General features: G+C 43.6%; 1 protein-coding gene across 2 annotated transcripts; it reads left to right on the top strand.

The window, feature by feature from the left end:
* The first annotated feature begins 15,707 nt into the window (after positions 1–15,707).
* Positions 15,708–17,701, top strand: LOC100216925 (uncharacterized). 2 transcript variants are annotated; one of them, XM_020551326.2, is made up of 4 exons: positions 15,708–16,085; positions 16,285–16,355; positions 16,473–16,964; positions 17,060–17,701. In XM_020551326.2, the coding sequence occupies exons 1-4, from the start codon at positions 15,900–15,902 to the stop codon at positions 17,421–17,423; spliced, it is 1,113 nt and encodes a 370-aa protein (XP_020406915.1). In that variant the 5' UTR covers positions 15,708–15,899; the 3' UTR covers positions 17,424–17,701. The 2 variants fall into 2 exon arrangements, with proteins under 2 accessions (XP_020406915.1, NP_001136782.1); NM_001143310.1 differs by having other exon boundaries at positions 15,778–16,085; positions 16,285–16,367; positions 17,060–17,665.
* The last annotated feature ends 803 nt before the right edge of the window (positions 17,702–18,504 follow it).

Raw genomic sequence — 18,504 nt, 5'->3', positions numbered from 1 at the left:
CATAATTTTTGGATCTGTATAAAAATAGAAACTGCATGCATGCGACTGCCATGTTTTTCGGATCTGTCATAAAAATAGGATCATAATAACAACCTACTAGAGCTATCAACCTCTCATTGATTCGGTATTTACGCTTATAATTGAGGGATTTTATGCTCAAAACTTAAGGTTATTACGCTCCGCCCGAAGGTGCGTCCACCAGTGAACAATATGCCAGATTTTTTACGCGGTGTAAGGAATTGCATAAATACCTACACCGTGTAGTATAATTTGTTTCAGTATACATCATAAACTAGTTCTAATGCGTTTAGCTGCATGGCTGTTGGAGTGATCCTATATTTATATATGAAGGAAATAAAACATTAAATGCGATTTTTGTTTCTATGCATGCAATTTATTTCCTTTCATTGCATATTCTTTTCATCATAAATTTGTGTGCATGCAGCTGGTAACAGATTTTTACGCAGTATACCCAATTGCATAATTATCTACACAGTGTAGCATATTTAGTATCACTATATATCATAAAATAATAATTACGAAACTAGCTGCATGGCTGTTGCAGTGATCCTAAATTTATGGAGGAAATAAAACATTTAAAATAGAAACCATCACACATATCTTTCCTAAATTTACGCGCATGCAAGAGAACGTGTTTGACTCATGCATGCATTTTGCCATAATTTTTGGATCTGTATAACCGCATGCATGCGGCTGCCATGTTTTTCGGATCTGCCATAAAAATAGATCGTAATAACAACCTACTAGAGCTATCAACCTCTCACATTGGCTCGGTATATACGCTTATAATTGAGGGATTTTATGCTCAAAACTTAAGGTTATTACGCTCCAACTCGGAGATGCGTCCACTAGTGAACAACATGCCAGATTTTTTACGCAGTGTAATAAATTGCATAAATACCTACACCATGTAGTATAATTTGTATCAGTATATATCATAAACTAGATTTAATGTGTTTAGCTGCATTGCTGTTGGAGGGATCTTATATTTATGAAGGAAATAAAACATTAAATACGATTTTTTTGTTTCTATGCATGTAATTCATTTCCTTTTATTGCACATTATTTTCATCATAGATTCGTGTGCATGCAGCTGGTAACAGATTTTTACGCAGTATACCGAATTGCATAATTATCTACACTGGGTAGGATATTTAGTAGCAGTATATATCATAAAATGGTCCTTACGAGTCTAGCTGCATGGCTGTTGCAGCGATCCTAAAATTATGGAGAAAATAAAGCATTTAAAGATAGAAACCGCCACACATATCTTTCCTAAATTTACGCGCATGCAAGGGAACATGTTTGACTCATGCATACATTTCCTTTTTTGCGCGCACAGACATGGGCACAGGTGGTGCCACCGACAGACTGGTCCAGTCGGTGCGCTGGGTTGAACCAGGCTGCAGGGGTGATCGGTCTGGGCTTCCTTTAACTATTGGAAGCCCAGAGCTCCCGTTATACCTGCCATATATATATATATATATATATATATATATATATATATATATATATATATATAGGTAAAATAGATTGAATAAAGAAAAAAGAATCCGTGATTTGAATGATAAACAAAGAGGGACGAAGGATCTATTCTTCGTTTTTCCAAATAGCTATTCACGATTTTAATGGAATAAAATAAATATTCACAATTTCTGACATAGAATTAGGGATGGCAATTTTACCCGCGGGTTCGGATATCCGCCAGATATCCGACCCGTCGGGTACGGGTTCGGGCACGAAATTTGACCCGTGGGTCTTACCCGTACCCGACCCGATTTTATTACGGGTCGGGTACGGATTTGATTTCTTACCCGCGGGTACCCGACGGATATCCGAAAATAGTAATTTTAGATTTTCAACCTACCAATACGCTAGCTAGCCGTCCACACGCGACAGCTCATCCTACTACCATTCCTCCCCGTCTGCTGATGCTTCCGATCTGGTTCTAGTACTAGTGCCAGTACGTAGTACTAGTGCTATCTAGTACAAGTACTTGAGCTAAGAGAGTGTTAATACACCAGATGACTATGCTAGCTACTCTCCGATTTTGACGAGTTGGAAGTTTATTAACAAAAAAACATTAGCAACACATGTCCAGGGCTACATCTACACGACTGCACTGTGCAACAACATTATGTGCCTCCGGTGATCATGGCGATGTGCGACGCTCAGAACTGCACTAGACTTTATTTAGGGAGAATACACCAAGCTGCTATACCCGACGGATACCCGATATCCGCCCGATACCCGATGGGTACGGGCACGGGTACAAAATTTTACCCACGGGTAGAGTCATGGGCGGATATGGATAATCCCCGCGGGCATGGTCGCGGGCGGGTATTTACTCTACCCGATCCGAACCCGACCCATTGCCATCCCTACATAGAATCCCCTAAAAGGGTTAGGTACATAGAATAAGTATGAATAGTCTTTTCCAATGCGATAAAATAAAGCGACATCGTGTCTATTTTTCTTTGCTAAAGGGGTTATATATATATATATATATATATATATATATATATATATATATATATATATATATATATATATATATATATATAGCTGACACCCTGACACTATTACTCTAAGCTCACATTTAAGAATCATTTGTTGCATACCGAAACTCCAAATGATCTCAAACGAAAAAAACTAAAAAGTTACCCTTTGATGCTGATTTTGTACCTTCCATCCCGAATAGTTCACTAGGTCTGAGATCACATATTAAATACTTCAATGTCTACACCATCAGAAATGATAATAGTTATCGACTAAAAATTTAGAGATCTAATTGAGCTCAACTTTGACATAAAGTTTGTCTTTATAGGACCTCATGCGTAGAATTTGTGAACTTCTTTGTGCAACCAATGCGTTTTCAATGGCAGTTATGCAGTGGCGGACCTAGGATTTTGGCAAAGAGTACGCCATAATAATTTTTACACTATTCATTCTAACTCATATATAATTCGGTAAATATCTTAAAATGCACCATAAAATTTGAAAGCAAAAATAAAAACAAAATGATGCATCATAAAACTTAATAATTAACAGGAAATTTTGAACTAGATTACACTGGATCCCAAACATATGAAATACGAAATTTGCAAGAAACAATGTGTAGGAAACGGGTGACGCCTAAGAGGGGGGGGGGTGAATTAGGACTTCTAAAACTTTCGCTAAACTAGGCCACAATTAAATCCCTAGAGCAAAACCTATGCAAATAATCAAAACTAGAATGTGCAAACTAGGTTTTGTCTAAGTGTTGCTATCTCTACCGCAAAGGCTAAGTTTCAATCTACACTAAATAAGTATGACTACAAGATTGAAACTTAAATGCTTAATATAAATGCGGAATGTAAAGAGCTAAGTAGAGAAGCAAACTCTCGTGGATGACGCCGATATTTTTACCGAGGTATCCGGAACCACGCAAGGTCCCGACTAATCCTCGTTGGTGCCCCTACGCAAAGGGAAGCCCACGCGAGGGCCAAGCACCACGGTCGAGTAACTCCGTAGAGAGCCACGGGCCTTCTCCACGCGCAAGTGGTGCTCCGCTTTCGGCTCCTCTCGGACGCTCCCCGCCGTCTCCACTATCGAGCTTCCGGCCGAAACGCCGCGGGCCTCGTTCCCTCCGGTACACGGTGGCGGCCGTGACACAAACGCGGTTGTCACGGTCTCGCAAGACTCTCGCCCCACTCGGTACAATTACAACGACTCACACAAGAGCCGAGGGGTTGTGTGGTTTTACAAAACTCACTCAACTAACTAGGGTTCACCTAGAGCAAGCGCTAAAGCGGTCTAACTAACCTAAGCACTTCGCAAAGCACCTACGCTAATCACCGAGTGATTCTATTAAGCACTTGGGTGTTTGAGCTCTTGGAAATATGCACTATGTGTCTTGGTATGTTGCTTGGGCTCTCACCCTTGAGAATGGCCGGTTGGGGTGGTATTTTATAGCCTCCACACCCCAAACTAGCCGTTGGACAGAAAGCAGCAGCTTTCTGTCGTCGGGTGCACCGGACAGTCCGGTGCACCACCGGACACTGCACAGTGGATGTCCGGTGCACGCCACATCAGCCGACCGTTGGCGCCTGTAGCAGTCGACCGTTGTCGTCTGCCCATGGCACACCGGACAGTCCGGTGCACACCGGACAGTCCGGTGCTACAGCCAGAGAGCGCCTGCCTGCGGCCTCTCTGCGTAGACTGTCCGGTGCCACACCGGACAGTCCGGTGCACACCAGACATCAATGTCCGGTGCGCCACCAGGCGCTGGCTGACAGCCCACTTCTTGGATTTCTTCACTGATTTCTTCGGGCTTCTTTTGTTCTTGAGTATTGGACTCCTATGCATCTTTTTATGTCTTCTTTTGAGGTGTTGCATCCTCATTGCCTTGGTCCAATTCTCTTCGCATCCTGTGAACTACAAACACAAACACTAGAAAACTTATTAGTTCACGGATTGTGTTGTTCATCAAACACCAAAACTCAATTAGCCAAATGGCCCGGGGTCCATTTTCCTTACAATCTCCCCCTTTTTGGTGATTGATGACAACACAACCAAAGCAAGCAAATATTACAAGTATTTGAATGAAAATATGCATTTTACTTGCTAAGATGCATGATTGTCCCCACAATGTGATATTATGGACTTAAGCCTCCCCCTAACTCCATAATTCACTTACTTCCTATTTTTGGACCAAATAACCAAAACCACTTGAAAAGCCATTTGTAGATATAAAATTTTAAATTGGTGGTGTTTGGTGTTTGATATAGTTTTCATTGCTTTGGTCCCTAAACTTCTCCCCCTTTGGCATCAACCACCGAAAAGGAAGACATTAAAAGCATGTAGGAAGTAAATAAAAGTTTGCCCTCATCAAGAAATTTTTCAAATGATACCACTAGAAGGATATTAAATTAAACCATGTGCATGATATCAGTTGAAGGGATTACTCCCCCTAAATGAGTGTTCTCTTTAGAAAGAGATTTCTCCCCCTTTTTAGAGATGAAGAAATACTCCCCCTGACAGAGACCCTCTACTTAGGAAAAAGCATGTGAAAATTAGAGGTGCAAGACATGGTTTGAAAAGACTAACTTCCCTTATGCATAGGTAACAGAATATGAGTTAACTACTTATGCATTTTTAGCAACATGGAAGCATATGATATGAAATATAGTCTAATCAAATATTGGAGAAGACATGTAAACGATACGGAATGTAGTCTCAAAAGATACCAATTGAAGATCAATGGCGAGCTTGAGAGACATGAGAGTTCTTGGAGATTTTGCAGTGGAAGATTGTTGTCTTTCTCCGGGGACTTCATTTTCCTTACAATGAGACTATCACATGAAATAGACTTGAAAAGGTGTTAGTCTCAAAGTGTTAGATTATAGAGTAACCTCCCCCTAAAGGTGTGCATACAAGTTTTGAATACTTGTAGGAGACATGCACTTTGATTTGATATCAAGAGGGGCAAATTATCCATAATACAAACTTTGGCACATATAAGTTAAATGATACAACTTGTAGAAATCAAAATTTTCAATTTATGCATCATTTACTATGGAGTGATATAGAAGCTATGTGCCGTGCTTAAATAAACATTTTAGGCCATGTAGATTTGCTTAAGTATATGAATTTAAAAACTAGCAATCCTACCATATGATTTACCTAGTATGCATGATTTTGAACATAAGTACATAACAAATGTAATACTAGGCAAGAAAGGTAAACTAGATAAAAGATAAATAGATACGCATATCTAAAAACGAGAAATACAATAAAACTAGTTACCTTAGTCATGGGTGGGAAATTTGGGTCCAAAATTTTTGCTAACCCACTTGGCAATAAACTTGATCCAATATGATGTATCCCATGATATACATCCCAATTTTGCCAAGTCTCCAAAATTCCCGAGGACCTTCGGTCCACTCACTTCCCTTTCGGGATCCAAACCTTCTTGATGCTTTTCATGGTTGAAATTATCTCCTTTGGCACCCAGATGCGTTTGGCCCCCTTTCCTTTGTTGGCTTGCTTGTTGGCCTTGATTGCTATCACCTTTTCGTTATTTTTCTTCTTGATCAAATATGGTGTAGCATCCTTTTTGTTCACCTTTTTGATGTAGGTGTTTGAGATTTTGCTTGATGGCTTTTGCTTGAGCTTTTGTCTTTGTTTATCCCCGGTCATCGCCTTGCATTGGAAAGTCTTGTGGCCTTCCTTGTGGCATAGCCTACAAATCACAGTTTCTCCCTCCATAGGCTTGTTCACTCCCGCAGTGGTGTTATCCTGTGGAGGTTGGATTTGTTTGGCTTTGCCTTTCTTGTCATACAAAGCCTTGCCAAGGCGAGCCACTTCTTGCTTTAATTGTTCATTTTCCTTTGCAACCTCATCCGTACATGTCTCTACAACAATATTCTCAACAACGACTTGGTTGCAGGGGTTAGAATCATCAATTAAATCAAAGCAGGAAGTAGAGGCATCTTTCTTAATTATTTCAGGTATTTCAACTAAAGATGTTGCTGGGGTGCTACCAATGTTTTCTAGCTTAGTAGTTAGCTCATTGTTGTGTATGCTAAGAATTTCCATTTTCTTTAGCAAATTTTCAATAGCTTCTTGGGAGCTAGCTAAATTAGCCTTAAGTTTTTCATTCTTTTTAATAAGGCTATCATCGGTAGCAGTGGATGGAGCACTAGATTCTAATAGCTCAATTTTAGTTGATAGCTCACTATTTAAGTTTGCAAAAGTTTCAAATTTTTCTAGCAAACCTTTGTAATCATTTTGAGAGCTAACCAACTTATTTTTCAAAGTTTTAAGTTGAGCTTTTTGCTTAGTGCAAACATCCTGGAAAAATTCTACGGCTTCCGCAAGCTCATCTAGAGAGGGCTTTCCCTCACCTTCATCATCACTACTACTTTCATCACTAGAGGATGGAATGCTTTTGTTACCTCTTGCCATAAGGCATTTGTGTGATGACCGTGATGATCGTGACGAGGACCGGTGGCTGCGCGTCCTTGGAGGTTCATCTTCACTTGAAGAATCATCCCAAGTTCTAACACTTGTTAGCGCCTTGCCTTTGCTCCTCTCCTTTTTGGGCTTGGCCATATTTGGACAGTTGTCCCTGAAGTGGCCCTTCTCCCCACATGCGAAGCATCCTCTCTTCCTTTGCTTTTTCCTGTCAATGTTAAAGAGAAGATCCTCGACCTGCAGGGGCACACCCATTAGATTAATCTTGCGGATCATCCTCATTACCTTTCCGACGCGTCGGATTGTTTCTTCGTCCTCGGAGGATGATGTGCATGGTTGATTATCTTCATCATCATCACTTTCTTCTTCTTCCTCTTCTTCACTTGAGGAACTTGGAGTGGGAGCCTTCTTTTTGCCCTTCCTTTCATCACATGCAAAAGCATATGGCCTTGAGGAAGTTGGCTCCTCTCCCCGACTCATTTTTCGCGACATCTCAAAGGCTGCAATTTTCCCAATCACAATGGTCGGGGTCATGTTGCTCAAATCCTCCATGTTGTGAAGGATGGTGATGATGCTCCCATATCTTTGTTGTGGTAGCAGGGAGATAATCTTCCTCACAATGTCCGCATCACCTAGCTTATTAATGCCAATAGAATTGAGCTCATTGATAATTAGATTCAAACGAGAATACATGTCTCTAACAAGCTCATCATCTTTCATAGCAAAAGAATTATACTCATTCAAGACTAGGCAATGTTTTTGCTCACGGACATTGGATGTGCCATCATGGAGCTCATGCAATTTTAGCCAAATCTCATTAGCAGTTCTCAAGGTAAATACTTGATTAAAAATATCCATGCTAAGAGATTCATACAAGCAATTTTTGGCTCTATCATTTAAATGAATTTCTTTTTCCTCACTCGTGGTGGGTTTCTCGGGATTCTTGAGAGGTTTCATCCCGTCACGAGTGACTCTCCAAACACCTAGATCAACGGCCTCTAGGTAACAAGCCATTCTAGCACTATAATATGGGAAGTTAGTGCCGTCGAAGTGTGGTGGCCTATGGGTATCCATCCCTTCCTCTAAAAAGCGTCGGCTCTTTTTGCGGTGAAGCTAAAGCGTTTCAAATGAGCCAAACCGGGCTCTGATACCACTTGTAGGAAACGGGTGACGCCTAAGAGGGGGGGGTGAATTAGGACTTCTAAAACTTTCGCTAAACTAGGCCACAATTAAATCCCTAGAGCAAAACCTATGCAAATAATCAAAACTAGAATGTGCAAACTAGGTTTTGTCTAAGTGTTGCTATCTCTACCGCAAAGGCTAAGTTTCAATCTACACTAAATAAGTATGACTACAAGATTGAAACTTAAATGCTTAATATAAATGCGGAATGTAAAGAGCTAAGTAGAGAAGCAAACTCTCGTGGATGACGCCGGTATTTTTACCGAGGTATCCGGAACCACGCAAGGTCCCGACTAATCCTCGTTGGTGCCCCTACGCAAAGGGAAGCCCACGCGAGGGCCAAGCACCACGGTCGAGTAACGCCGTAGAGAGCCACGGGCCTTCTCCACGCGCAAGTGGTGCTCCGCTTCCGGCTCCTCTCGGACGCTCCCCGCCGTCTCCACTATCGAGCTTCCGGCCGAAACGCCGCGGGCCTCGTTCCCTCCGGTACACGGTGGCGGCCGTGACACAAACGCGGTTGTCACGGTCTCGCAAGACTCTCGCCCCACTCGGTACAATTACAACGACTCACACAAGAGCCGAGGGGTTGTGTGGTTTTACAAAACTCACTCAACTAACTAGGGTTCACCTAGAGCAAGCGCTAAAGCGGTCTAACTAACCTAAGCACTTCGCAAAGCACCTACGCTAATCACCGAGTGATTCTATTAAGCACTTGGGTGTTTGAGCTCTTGGAAATATGCACTATGTGTCTTGGTATGTTGCTTGGGCTCTCACCCTTGAGAATGGCCGGTTGGGGTGGTATTTTATAGCCTCCACACCCCAAACTAGCCGTTGGACAGAAAGCAGCAGCTTTCTGTCGTCGGGTGCACCGGACAGTCCGGTGCACCACCGGACACTGCACAGTGGATGTCCGGTGCACGCCACATCAGCCGACCGTTGGCGCCTGTAGCAGTCGACCGTTGGATCCGACCGTTGCCGTCTGCCCATGGCACACCGGACAGTCCGGTGCTACAGCCAGAGAGCGCCTGCCTGCGGCCTCTCTGCGCAGACTGTCCGGTGCCACACCGGACAGTCCGGTGCACACCAGACATCAATGTCCGGTGCGCCACCAGGCGCTGGCTGACAGCCCACTTCTTGGATTTCTTCACTGATTTCTTCGGGCTTCTTTTGTTCTTGAGTATTGGACTCCTATGCATCTTTTTATGTCTTCTTTTGAGGTGTTGCATCCTCATTGCCTTGGTCCAATTCTCTTCGCATCCTGTGAACTACAAACACAAACACTAGAAAACTTATTAGTTCACGGATTGTGTTGTTCATCAAACACCAAAACTCAATTAGCCAAATGGCCCGGGGTCCATTTTCCTTACACAATGTTTGAAAGATAATTACCATACTATTTGTTCGGACGACGCTTTCTAAAAGCCATAAAGGTCTCAATTATATCATCTTCATCGACTTTGAAGAAAAGATCCCGTTCGATGAATGTGACTAGACAATCGTCCAAAAGACTATCACCCATCTTATTTCTTAACTTAGTTTTGACCAAAGACATTGCAGAAAATGCCCTCTCAACACTTGGTGTTGCCACCGGTAGAAGTAATATCAATTTGAGAAGCAAGAAAACCATATCGAACACAATATGCCTCTTTTTTCAACAAGCTTAACTGACAGGTCAACAAGGCAATGAAGGCCTTTGAAATTATCATCTTGCCTCATTGCATCAATATAATTATTAAGCTGCAACTCAAGTTTCAGCAAATCATTCCCAAATATGTCATTAGGGTAAAATTCATCTAGTCTTCGTATCTTCTGCACATCAAAGGAAGCAACTGAATCAGAAGGATCTAAGGCTGACATACAAGAAAGCAACTCCATATTGACCTCATCAAACCGGTTATCAAGCTCTTGACTAATTTGATCAATGACACCAATATATATTTCTCTTCTGAAGTGATCATCATTTGTTTGGTTTCGAGTGTATCGTGCTGATTTTCCATAAGGCACATAATTATCCTCCATAGAAGGAACTTGGACGCCATATTGATTGCAAAACAAAGTAACCCTTTGTAGGAATTGATCCCAACCATTAGACCTCAATTCTTGCATTCTGCTCTTTGCAACATTAACAAGTGAGATTGCATTGATGATATCTTGCTCCCTTCTTTGCAAACACTCAGATAATTCATTTGTGTATCCAAGAATAACAAACATTATTGTGCAAAGAAAACAAACTCAAAGGACTCAAATGCTCCAAGAACAAAATGAAATTTTGTCCAATCGCCCTTATGTGAAATATCAGCCCCTAGAGCGATGAGTACGTCACGAATTGTGGGGTACATAGAAATGATGCTACAAACAGTTTTGTAATGAGAGCCCCATCGAGTCTCACCATGCCTAGGCAACCCCATATCTTGATTTAATCCAGTCCCAGTTTCAAGTTCACCGCAATCTAGTGCTTTTCTGATATTCTCAAGCCTAGCATTTCGAAGCATACCATGACGCTTACAAGAAACTCCAACAATATTTAGCAAGGGAGTTATTTGATCAAAAAATGTCACACAATCGGTATTCCCCTTAGCAACAACAATAAGAACTAGTTGTAGTTGATGTGCAAAGCAATGTATATAATAAGCAGAAGGTGACTCTTTCATTATCAATGTTTTCAGCCCTTTTATCTCTCCTTTCATGTTGCTGGCTCCATCATAACCTTGACCTCAGATTTGAGCCATAGTCAAACCATGGCTAACAAGAAGAGCTTCAATTGCTTCCTTAAGTGACAAAGAATTAGTATCATCTACAGGGATAACTCCAATAAGTCGCTCACATGGCCTTCCTAATTTATCAACATAACGCAAGCAAAGAGCTAGTTGTTCTTTATGTGATATATCACTAGACTCATCAGCTAAAATTGCATAGGGTTCTTCACCAAGTTCTTCAATTATTTTCTTTCTAGTTTCTATGGCACAACAATGAATAATCTGCTTTTGTATCTTTGGGCTAGTTAAGGTACAGTTACCTGGAGCATTCTCTAAAACATATTTCTTCACCTCTTCACTGTTTGATGCAATAAATTTCAAAAGTTCAAGAAAGTTGCCTTTGTTGTTAGACTCTTCACTCTCATCATGTCCACGAAATGCCAATCCTTATAAAGACGAATATCCTCTTTACTCCACTTATCAATGTGATAATCAATTGTTGCCTCAGGATTCACGAAGCCACTATACCTCTCTTGAGCTGCATTGTGCGCACTAGAACCCACATGTTTCAAAAGTGCGTTCTCTCCTATATTCCAATTTCTCCAACCATCTATAACAAATGCATCTGCCCCCTTGCTCTTACATTTGTTGTCTTTGAACAAATAGCATATAAAGCAAAATACAGAATCCTTCTTGATACTATATTCAAGCCAATGATGTTTATGAAACCAAACGAAATTGAATTGACGATATCTCTTTCCTATTTTTCTTTTTGGAAATTCATGTGCATATGGTTGGAATGGACCTTTAAGAATATATAATCTACGAACTGCATCTTGATCATTAATAGGGTAACTTTGGATGGGCATTCTTTCACCTGGATCATGTGGAAGGCGATTGATATCATAAAACCGGTGTTGGCTGCGGCGAGACATCATTAGTTGGAATTGATGGCGGAGAAGATGGTACAGGGTTCATAATTTCTTCAGTAACTCTCTCCTGCACTTGAGGTTCATCTTCCACCACAGTTGCAGCTGGAGACGATGAAACAACAACCTTCTTTGATGAATATTTCTGAAAAAAGAGATGTGATGTCTCCATTCCTCTTCATAATTCAATAATTCTACAAAACAAAATAGGCGATGCATTAACATTCAATGAAATACTCTATATGCTAGAATAATTTATGAGTTATTTTTGTTTCCGAAGTATGGCTGCAATAAAAATGCAAAATTAGCAGATAGCCGCAACCTGATTTTGAGTGGCCATTGCTAATCAGGGGATGAATTGGGGTTACCTTCTATTTCTATGAGGTATGCGTGTAACCACTAATCAGTCTGCATCTGCAAGGGGGTAAAACTACAAAAGTGCAATCCATATTAATTATTTAATTTGCAATTTGTTGAATGAGTATCAAAACTTACGGACCTCTGTCCTCTGGAATTCTGGATTGACTTACGGACATCAGGAATTCTGGATTGTCCTCTGTATGCTCGTTGCCTTCAATGCCTTGTTGCGGTGCGGCTGCGACGCTTCTAGTGCTCGGCTGCGGGCTCCGCCTTGCAGCTGCCCGCTCACCGCTGACGGACGGACGAAGTGACGACTGATGGCTGTCGGCGCGTCGCTGCGTCGTGCGTCGACCAAGCACTCAAGCAGACTGCAGACAGCCACCGGCCACTCGTCCACTCCCACTCGAGCCACACACGCCAAGGGCAGATCGCTGATCGACGATCGCAGCTGTTGTAGTCGCAGCGCCGAAGGAGGAACAGCGGAAGCAGAATAGACGAAGAGCCATCGTCGTATTTACGTATTCCACTGGTTTATTGGGTTGCAAATGGAACTATATGTATAGGTGGGCTAGATTCTACAGGGTATGCCACGGCCCACCTGGCATGCCCTGTAGGTCCGCCACTGCAATTATGTAGTCATCACTGCTGGTTCTGCTTCCGGTCACCAACAGGTTGTGATACATTAGCATTGCAAGTTCAAAAACAATAGTTTTTTTCTCAAACGCGTAGGAGAGATGCATATCATTTCATTAAAAGAAGAAGAATGGGTTACAGAGACATCCACACACGCACTCACGCCACACCAAAGGAACAAATTACATAAGCGCCTGCGATTAAGAAAGGCGACCTAACTATCATGCGAAGGATCAACCCTCCACACCCTGCACCACTACTGCAAGGGCAGAGATGCCTCTTGCACTAGCCGTATCCCACTTTCAGAACTCATTTCTGGCCAAAACTAACACTGTGGACAGATTAGGAGAGACCCCATCAAAGACACAACTGTTTTTGTGCCTCCAAATGATCTAAACACCCATGATGACCAGGGAGTTAAGCCCTCTTCTAAGCATGCTATCCATTGAGTTAGAAGCTTTATTCCACTAGCCAAAGAAATTTAGATCAACTAGTTATGGAGCCAAGCCACCAAGACCCACTCTTTGGAGCACATAGAACCATAATTGCCTTTAGAAAACACATCCTACTAACAGGTCGTCGATTGTTTCCTTCTCTTAATCACTCAACAAGTAAGAAGGTGCATGTGGCAGATTTCTTTTTTCTAACTGCTCCGCCGTCTAGCACCTGCTATACGCTACAAGACAGAAGAAGAAGAAGGCACATTTAGAGGGTGCCCATGATTTCCAGATCTTGTCCCAAGCCTCAAAAGAGAGATCACCTTGGCTTCATAAGCAGTTTCAGCATAATATGCCTTTGAACTAGATAACCTACATATATGTCGATCAACGACGGCAAGGATATATAAACTCTTCCTCAACAACACAGCTCCACAACTGCATAAATTCTTGGATCACTATCCAAGAAACATTACCCCGAATGTCACTAACCCACGTGCTTCCTGTTAAAGCCTCATCTACTGTTCGCCTATTGATGATTCTTTTTAGAATCTATGAGACTATATTGGGAGCCAAGTCTTCCAAACATTGTCCCTACATCCACCTATGTTTCGAAAATAGGGTGGTGGTCCCATCCCCATCTCCAATGCAACAACCATCGAGAAGAGATTTTGAGCCACATGGTTAGCCTACAAGGCGAAGGAGACGTTAAATGTGGTGGATCTCGGATGTTCGCTACACGCTGGCCGCTTCTCCCTCCCGCACCAGGGTGGAAACTTCCCTTTTGTTCTTCCTTCCCGTCACAACTGTTCTCTCTACAACGCCTGTTCGTTCCCAACATGCTTGGTCGAAGTTGGACGCGAAGCTAGGCTCGAGGCGACCGGAGTCGAGCGGGCCCGACGGTGGATCGCTCGTCTCAGGTGGAGCCAACGACGAAGATCCTCGCAAGTGCAAGCTAGCAGCGACGACCAACTCCACCGATGATTCGTCCCAAGTCGCCATCACCAAACACCGTCCTCCAAGCTCGTATCGAGCAGAGAAAGCGAAGCCTGTTGCAGCCTCCGTCTTCGTCTTCAATTGGGTCGCCGGTCTCGATTCCTGTTGAAAGTGTCTTTCGACTGGTGAGCCGGCATTACTTTAGACATTCTTTATATGCGTGCATATACAATTGAATGAACACAACCCCCTATTGTTCTCTATATCTATTTCCCTGATTAGTTTCGATGACCAACATTGCAATAGGTTTTAGGGATTGTGATTATCACAATGTAGGTGATGTAATTTTATTATTTTCATGACTCCATGACTGGATTTCAGCACACATAAATGATTTTTTTATACAATCGAGGAGAATTTTTTTTAAATGAAAATATATCATCGAAGCAAACGAGAGCGGCCCTGAAATTCAGAGGGAGAGGAGAGAGGACGCACCAGGAGGTGAGACGGTGGATTGTGCGATGGCGGCGCCTCTCATCGTCGCTCTGCAGTCGCGTCGAGAAGAGTCGGGTGGAGTCGCGTGGTGGAGAGTCAAGGCACGGCCGTAGCGTCGAGGGATCTGACTGCGCCGTGAACCGGTAATGAGATGGAATGGGATGGAGCCGACTCCTACCGCGATGGATCACGAACCGTCCTAAACAAACAAAAGGAACGGGGTCGGATTCCGGTGAAAATGGTTACAGACCAAAATAAGACCAACAAACAACTCCTTAGGGATGTTGCTAGAGATGAAGATATAGAGCACAAAATTTTTTAGAGAAGGCTATAAAGGACATAAAATATTCTTTTATGAGACGAAATTTAAGGAACGTTGCTGGAGACCGTCTAATAATTGTACAACAATTGAATTCTTCGTTGGTTCTTCGGCTGGGAGGCCAGGTAGATGTTGATGGGTGACTGAAATAAGCTGCTACATGTCGATTCAGTAGTCTAAATGCTTTGTCCGATTGTTTATGTGGTTTGGTTTCAACAAAAATATGTTTGCTTTATTTATATCTGCATTTAATATCTGCAGGCGCGTAGGCCGCCCAATAGGCCTAAATTGATGTTCAAACATTTTAGAGATCACTTTTTTAGCAGACTGATGTGGTTTTAATTTTTAGCAACGTTTTGTTTTTCAACAATCCCCAATAACAGATTTTGGGGGGGAAAATTAGTGATCTCTCGGAGTTGCTCAGATACAATACAAGCAAACGAGAGCGGCCCTGAAATTCAGAGCCAGGCTTGAACCGGAAGTGAACCAAAAGTCCCCTGAATTTCTTACCATACCAATGCAGATAAAGCGCGCGCTGATAATTATGAGGTCACGCGCACTAAACAAAAATTTAGCCGCATGGCCCAAAGTCCCACTCGCAGCTAGAACCGATACTTCTGCTAAAAAAGAACATAAAAGTAGAGATATGGAATGGTCATCTCAAAGTCAAGCTCTATCATACCATGGGGTAGTTGTCCTTGTCCCGTCAATCCACCATGAACAGTGCAAGGTCTTAGGTCAAGTCTTCTTTATTTGTTTTTCCTTCCTTCTTGTACAGTACCAGACTACCAGTACCACACCACTCCTTTCCTGCCTCTCTCTCTCTCTCTCTCTCTCTCTCTCTCTCTTCTCTTCTTTCCTCACCTCCGACGGCTGAACAAGCGAAACTGCGAAAAGCAGCAACAGCAGGTAGGTATAGTGATCCTCCTCCTCCATGGGGAACGCCCTCAAGTGCTTCACGGGAGAAGAAGAAGGCCACCACTTCCACGGGCGCAGAGACCGCTACCCCTACTACCAGCCGCAGTCCTACAGTGGTGGCGATCCACATCCACCGGCCGCTGCTCATCAGCAGGGTCTAGCAGCCCCCCATGGCTTCGTAACCTTCGTCCCCGTCACGCAGGTTTCAATCCACATCCAGTGACATGCATACTGTGCTGTTCCTTTGTTTCCCTTCCCCTTTTCTGTGTCCCTACTCCCTACTCCCTGGCTACTGTGTGTGTGTGTGCATCTATTTGTGAATGTGAGTTTGTGACTGAGCCAGAGCAGTTGCTACAATCTTGTGATTTGAATGTTGGGCGCGATTGGGTAATTTCTGGCAGGCTGCTGGTCCAAACGCCGGGCACCAGCAGAGGAGCAGTGGGGTTCATGACAGAAGACCGGTGGCTTCTAAGTATGAATCCAAGTGAGACGCTGCTCTGCTCTTTGTTGCTTCGTCCCTCAGATAATTATTGCAACGCACTAGCTCATTTCGCTATCTATCTATCTATCTACCTTTGTTCACACACAGCACCGAGGACATCGACGAATCGTCTGCCGAGGGCCTGTGCAGCGCCAAGAGCTACGCCAAGGCGAACCCGCTGCTGATCCAGGTGCCGGTGCTGGGAACCACCAGGAAGTTCTGGCGGCTATCCGACAAGGCCACAAGGATCACGCGAAAGCTCGCGCTGATCTTGAGGAGCCACCACGCCGTCGGCAAGCACCTCGCCACGCCCCTGCAGGTGTCTAATGTCTGGATCGGGAGCACCGGTGGCAGCGTCAAGCTAAGAGGCGTCAGCTTCACCGCCAAGGGCTTCGGCATCGAGCGCGTGAGAGACGACTACAGGCAGCTGTCCAGGCTCCTGCACGCGATCATCAGAATCTCCGGTGGGGGTGATACCGCCATCGCCAGGCTGCCTCCCGACTACCGCGAGTTCCTCGCGCTCCTGGGGAGGGACACCCTCGCCATGGAAGACGAGTTCTTGATCGTCAACAACGCCGCGCTGCTGCCGATGAAAAACCGGTGAGAATTTTGTTTCCGACGACTGCCATTTTGAAGAAGAAGAAGAAGAAAAGCAGGCTCATTTCTGTTACTTGTGTGATTCTACATTTTCGCAGCACGGAGGCCTTCCTGATGCTGCACGACAGGATCGTGAAGTACCTCGGCCGCACGGACCGACAGAAGAAGAGGAGGATCCTCTCCGGGCTCCCCTACCAGAGCGACTGGCTGGATACGGCCAGGGCGAACAAGCGGATCAACCAGTGGGTCATGAACGTCCAGCACGAGTACAAGGGAACGCACCAGTCCGACATGCTGCGGCTCAACAGGAATGTGAGGAGCCACCTGCATGAGCACAAGGACGACGACGGCATCGAGGAGGCCCTGTACTGCGAGTGGCCCGAGCTGCTCATGGCCATGGTGAAGCTGTTGCACCAGGAAGGCGAGCTCGAGGCCACTGACATTGAGAACAAGTTCGGCTAGTCCATCGTCCTGCCGAAGAACAGATGTGCTAGGTAGCTCTGCACTGCGGTTTCTGAATCTACTGTTGGTGTTGGCACGCTTTCAGTGAGAAAGTTTATGGTGATGGCCTGATCGCGGGTGATATGCTACCTGGTTTATGTAATGTAATATAGGCTCCGTACTTTCTTGAATTCTCTGGACTTGAAGGCAAAAGGTTGGGGTCAGCTTTATATAATGTTGCCTTGAAACTCAAAGTTGTACTCGATCTTTTGTGGGTGTCTTGTTTTCGTTTTGATGAATGGATTGTTCATGGTGGCAAGGCCAACGCAGGCAGAAACCAGACGTTAGTTGGCTTCTGAAAAAGCAGTGTAACAGCTAGGTATTGACGAAGTCAAACGAATACTTCTCCGACTAGTTTTATGGGTCCACATGTAAGCTTCTTTTTCTACACTGTGGTGTCATATTTCTACCGAAGCCTATGTAGCTTGCACAGGTAGCTCCGTGGCTGTGAAGGGTTACAATTTCGTTTTATAATTTTCGAAAACCGTTTTGTTGATCAAAACTTGACTTTCATATTTTCAAATTCTAAACCTGAATACAGCTAAAACCAAACCAGTTTCGTTTCTCGGTGAGTAGCGGTAACGGAGAATTTTATTAGAAACCGCTGCTTACCGAGCGAGATGGTAATCCATTGTCACACCCGGATTTAATGGTCAATCCGAACGCGAATCAAATATCTGCTGAGAACAAATCTCACACAAATGATAACTCATGGTACATGAACGAATGTCACATCTTTACTATATAATAAGAGTTATGTACAAAATAACTAAATAATTACATCATACAAAGACGACGATCCAACAACCACAGTTGATTGAGAGACGATGACCTAAACCTCTCACGAACTCATCGCGGCATCCTTTATGCTCCTTATCTTGTGGTACCTATTCTTGACCTGAGGATGTGAGTACAGTAAGGGTGAGCTCACATACGTTCATCACTCAACAAGTTGTGGGAAATAATGTACATGAGCTTACTTACAGTGGAGCTCATGTGAAGTGTAAGGATTATCAATAGAGATGGTTAAAGCTGAGCATTG

Source organism: Zea mays, chromosome 4 (genome assembly GCF_902167145.1).
Source record: "Zea mays cultivar B73 chromosome 4, Zm-B73-REFERENCE-NAM-5.0, whole genome shotgun sequence".
In the NCBI taxonomy this organism is placed as follows: Eukaryota; Viridiplantae; Streptophyta; class Magnoliopsida; order Poales; family Poaceae; genus Zea; species Zea mays.
This window is presented reverse-complemented; position numbering and strand designations above follow the sequence as displayed.